This window comes from Frankliniella occidentalis, unplaced genomic scaffold (assembly GCF_000697945.3).
Source record: "Frankliniella occidentalis isolate FOCC.00 unplaced genomic scaffold, Focc_3.1 Scaffold3, whole genome shotgun sequence".
Classification (NCBI taxonomy): domain Eukaryota; kingdom Metazoa; phylum Arthropoda; class Insecta; order Thysanoptera; family Thripidae; genus Frankliniella; species Frankliniella occidentalis.
This window is the reverse complement of record NW_026267133.1, coordinates 3,234,447-3,239,361: the sequence shown is the minus strand read 5'-3', so window position 1 is coordinate 3,239,361 and position 4,915 is coordinate 3,234,447. Positions and strand designations below refer to the sequence as shown.

The 4,915-nt window shown below is 56.0% G+C and overlaps 1 protein-coding gene across 2 annotated transcripts; it reads left to right on the top strand.

Moving 5' to 3' along the window:
• The first annotated feature begins 89 nt into the window (after positions 1-89).
• Positions 90-4,675, top strand: LOC113204630 (uncharacterized). 2 transcript variants are annotated; one of them, XM_052265814.1, is made up of 3 exons: positions 90-547; positions 2,018-2,054; positions 3,109-4,675. In XM_052265814.1, exon 3 carries the CDS (start codon positions 3,217-3,219, stop codon positions 4,588-4,590), a length of 1,374 nt encoding a protein of 457 aa, XP_052121774.1. In that variant the 5' UTR covers positions 90-547; positions 2,018-2,054; positions 3,109-3,216; the 3' UTR covers positions 4,591-4,675. The 2 variants fall into 2 exon arrangements, with proteins under 2 accessions (XP_052121774.1, XP_026275649.1); XM_026419864.2 differs by having other exon boundaries at positions 2,018-2,126.
• Positions 4,676-4,915: the final 240 nt, after the last annotated feature.

Genomic DNA, 4,915 nt, shown 5'->3' with positions numbered 1-4,915 from the left:
GCCGGGGTCGGGCCAGGGGGGGGTAAGGTGTAATGTACATTACACCTCGGGTTCTTTGCGTTTTCTTTATTCTTAGCGGGTGGATGATGATGACGACTCCTGCGTCCAGTTCTGGATGAAGCTGCCGCCCGGCTCGGCCCGGCCGCGGCCGGCGACAGAGCAGAGTCGCAGAGTTCTGCGATTCGCGGGAGCCAGCCAGCCACCGAGCGCTCGTCGCCAGAGTGCCCGGCGCGGCCCGTTTCTTCCTCAACGGGCCGGGTGGTCGGCCGGACCGCGGCTTTTTGGCGTGGCGAGAGTAGCAGTAGCTATCGGCCAGCGCCGCGACCCGGCCGGACCCGCGCACAGCAGACTTCGGCACTGTTTGGATGTCCGGCCGGTGACTGCTGCCGCCACGCCAAGCCACAGCACCGCAGCACCCCGCATGCACAGTCGCTCTCGCACGCCTCAGGCCCTCAGGCGACTGGCCCATATCATCACAACTCTGCGACAGAGGTCGACAGACGGACACCCCGGACACCACTCACCATTCACACCGTTCGACCGTTGGGTGAGTCCCTTGTTATAGTCCTCCTGACGGAAGAATAGCACGGCAACGCGTTGGCATTCTTATGGGCAACTGTGTTGTTCTTTCGTCAGTACGACTATATTGCGGCCCAAAGTAGTAGTATATTCCGTCTTATGTTGTCTGTTTGGTGCGGTGTGGTGGAAACTAGTGGCGACGACCAATGATATCCCGCGCCAGGCCGCCGGCGAACAAAAATACGAAAATTCAGCGAAACCAAACGGCAGCAGTGCCGGCAGCTGCGGCTCCGCTCGGCTTCGGCACCGTACCCGCGCCGCCGCGGTCGTCCCCCCAACCCCACTCGTCGCGCGCGCGTCCACTTCGCGCTGCGTTGAGAATCACGACGAGCGACAACTTTTTGCATTTCCCGTGCGGGCCCATGGAGACCCCACGAATATTGTGTCTGGTATTACTAGCTATGGGTGGCTATTAGGTGGGCCCGAAGTGCCGACGAAATCAAAGTATAGGTTTTCGAGGAAATTGAGTTGACGTGTTGGTTTCGAAATGTCTGATTTATTCTAAAAGTGGCAAGTGTTTTTCTTTGCCGCATTACATCGTCGTCAGGTCTTGTGTAGAGCTACCCACTAGCAAAATTTGATTGCGCTGCACGCGCGCAATCCGGCGCACGGGCGGAAATAGTGAATTGGAGGGGGTGGGGGCCGGAACTTTGACCCACCCCCCACCCCATACCAGTTGAGATATCAAATAAATTCCTTCGGGGTCATGCGTGGGACCTGAAGGAGCATCGACTAGCGTAGAAAAATCAAAACTCCCAGGGGGGCACTTTCCACCAGGGGCCGCGGAAGTGCTTCGCGGCGGGGAGGGCCGACTTGGGGCTTGTTGTGTGTGTTGCCTACCTACCAGGCGCACACGCCTGCTGACCGTGCACTTTGTTGAGGTTGAGGGTTTAATGCAAACACAGATTTTAATGCAAAAAATCATCTTTTAAATATCTTATCAATGACTTAGAGTTGTAGTTGTACTGCATTCATTGTAGAATTCAGAACACAAATTGGAGACCCCCCCCCCTGTTGGATTTTTTTTTGGGGGGGGGGGTTGGCCTCCCCTGCCCCCCACTTCCGCTGCCCCTGCTTTTCACCTGTCGAGTTGGCGTGGACAGCGCCTGATGCAGAAAGATGAATAGTGGAGTGGGTAGAACACAAACATCCCAGATTGGTCGAGAGCTTCCTCCGCGCCTCTCCGTATCAGACCGGAAGTGGGGGTAGAGGCTCAAACGAATCAGGAATTTTTACGTTCTACCCGCTGTTCTTCTTCCTCCGTAAGCCGAAATGTACGATGTGGCCTCCTGGTTTGTCTTGGATCGCCGCCACGCTACACCACGGGTCGGCCATCATCTTCTCCACTCAGTTAAAATTCCCTGCTTGGTTTCCGAGCAACAAGTTGATCATTTTCATTTCCAAGGCTGTAACTCCGTATTCTGTGCTCTTTGAATAGGTGCCAAAACAGAACCGGCTGCAACAACGGATCCCAGGTGTGCAGTGGACGGCGACATCTGGGAACTAAAATGGACACGGACCAACATGCACTGTTAAAAGCCTGCAAAGTATTTTGCTCCTTTGTAACTACGAAGCATTTACTTCGCAATTACAACGTGATGCTTTGCAATTACGAAGTGACACTTTGCAATTGCAAAGCGATGCTTTGCAGCGTTTTCATTGCTTTGCAATTGCAAAGCATCACTTTGTAATTGCAAAGTAAATGCTTCGTAGTTACAAAGGAGCAAAATACTTCGCAGCTCTGCAAAGCAAATGCTTTGTAGGAATTTAACTGTGTGAGCAGGTAAGCGATCGTCCAGAAAGTCCGTCCGTTTTTGTCAGATTCGATTGGCCAATTATGGGAGCTCGGCGCCTGCGAGACTCGGGGTAGGCCAACCCGCAGTACACGCATGCACTTATTGTTGCCTACCTACCAGGCGCACTGAGAGGTCTGCAGAGGCTGAACTTGGCTTTCGCAAGTTCGTAACGGCAAGTGACAGACGCACTTTCTGGGCACTTTAGGGATTGAATGCTTACAATGCTTACAAGGGGACTCTTACAAGTAATTTCCGAATCGGTTCAAACTTAGGGTTTTTCATTGTTGGCTGTATAGTATACTAAACGATTGCCGATAAATGTTCGTGTCCAATTTGGTATTTTGGTCATAGGGGGTGAGTCCAATTTCCCACCAAAATGACTAAAAATTCATTTTTTCGGGAAATCCTAAAATTATCCCCAGTTTGTATTCGGGAGTGTCAGTTTATAGTTGGGCTAATTAAAAAACTGCGGATAATTTTAGAAATCCCCCCCCCAAATGGATTTGTAGTAATTTTTTGAGAAAATAGGACTTACCCCCTATGACCAAAATATCAAATTGGTCACGAACTTTTGCGGCAATCGTTTAGTATACAACCAACAATGGAAACCCCCAAAGCTGAAACCGATTTGTGAATTTACACCTGTATGACTTCCCTTGTTGGTGACAGATACTCTGCTAAGCGCGACGTGCGAGTGAGACAAGTTTGCCTGAAGTTACTTACCATTCCGCAGGGCTTGGACCGGCTCCCCGAGTTGGCGCTGCTGGAGGTGCTGAAGCTCCTGCCCGTCGAAGACCTGCTCGCCTGCCGCCTTGTGTGCAAGCGGCTCGGCGAGCAGGCGATGCACCCGACCGTGTGGCGGGAGAAGCGTTTAGGTCGTGAAGAGAACAAGAAACTGGCCTGTCAGGTGCTGCGTCTGGCGCCGTGCTTGGACTGGATGTTAGTGTGGCACACACAGTTCATGGACCCCTCGGACTGCTGCGACCACCTGTACACGACCGACTGTGCTTTGAGGTCGATGGAGTTGCATTGCTACACCTCGTTTGCCGCCCAGGCGGCCCTCTTGATCCAACGCCAGGCGTTTCTCGGCCGGCTGAGGAGGCTACAGATCAAACTTATAACCCGGGAAACGGCCGAGGACTCCATACTTTTTCGTACAATGGCTTTAACACCGGGACTGGAGAGCCTCGCCATAACCGCCCACCACGGGGTGGACTCTGGCGTCCCCCGCTTCAGGAGGTACCCCCTGAGCGTGCACGTGCCCAGTTCAATCAAGAGCGTGAGTTTCCGATTTTCCGGGCGAGAGTCCTTCGTCAACTTCGTGCTGTCCAAGCACGCCGCCAGCCTCGAGACGGCCCTCTTCTCCGAGTCGGCGTCGGACTCGACGCTGCAGCTGCTGGCCGGGCTGTCGCGCCTGCGCGAGCTGACCTGCCGGATACAGCCCGGGCTGCAGGTCCTGGCGGCGAGCGAGACCCTGCAGGCCCTGACTATGCTGGTGGAGCGGGAGACCGAGGAGGCCACCGACCCCGCCGACGCCGTGAAGCTCGTCCGCCGGGCGCCGCGCCAACTGCGCGAGTTCTCGCTCAGGTGGCGGTACGTTAGCAGTAGCCCGCACGACCACTCCGCCGACGTCGCCGTGGAGCTGCTCCGGGCCGCGGCCTCCGGCGCCGCGCGCTCGCGCCTGGAGAGGCTGTCGGCCGAGTTCGAGCGGTGCCGGGAGTGTCCTCACAGGTCCACCAGCATGGAGCAGGAGAAGCGGGAGCTGTTCGACGCGCTGCTGGCGGCGCTGCCGGCGCTGCCGGCGCTGCGGGAGCTGCGCGTGCACGCCATTGGGTCGTACGAGCGGCTGCTGCGCGGCCTCGGCGCCGCGGCCGCGCCGGCCCTGCGGTGCCTCTCGGTGAGGGCCTGCGCCCACGCCCTGCTGCACGACGACGACGCGGCCCTCCTGGCGGCGCTGCTGACGGCCAGACCCTCGCTGCACGTCCGGGCCAGCTGCAACCACGTCGGGTTCGAGGACAAGCTCCCGTGGAGCCCGACCTGCGGCCGGTGCGACGCCTGCAAGCTCGACTGCCATCCCGAGCTGCGGGAGCGTGGGGGCGTACTGCTGTATCCGTGGCGGATGGAGCACTCCGGCGTCACCTCTGCGTGTTTCTACCGCGAGGGGCACGGCCCGGCCCCGACATGCGGGCCAGACTGCATCCTGGTGAGCGTGTGATTAGCCGACTGCCTCTCAAAGTGCGGTCCACTTCGTATCAATGTCAAAATTAATTATTGAATAAACTGAATGATTTATTACAAAATACCAGCCTTTTATATTTGCGCCCCTTTCTGGTTGCGGATGACTAAACTGCTTGCGGCCACGGTCCAAAAACATCGACGTCCAACGGTCAAAATTTTTGATATCGAAATCGCCGTTTAATTTGTGGGTTTCTCCTTAGGTTCGCAACACAATAATTAGCTAGGTCGTCCTTTCTCAGATTGTATAAAAATGTCATATGCGTGGGCTCTGGCGTCTATGTGTGTTTGTGTGTGTGGGGGGG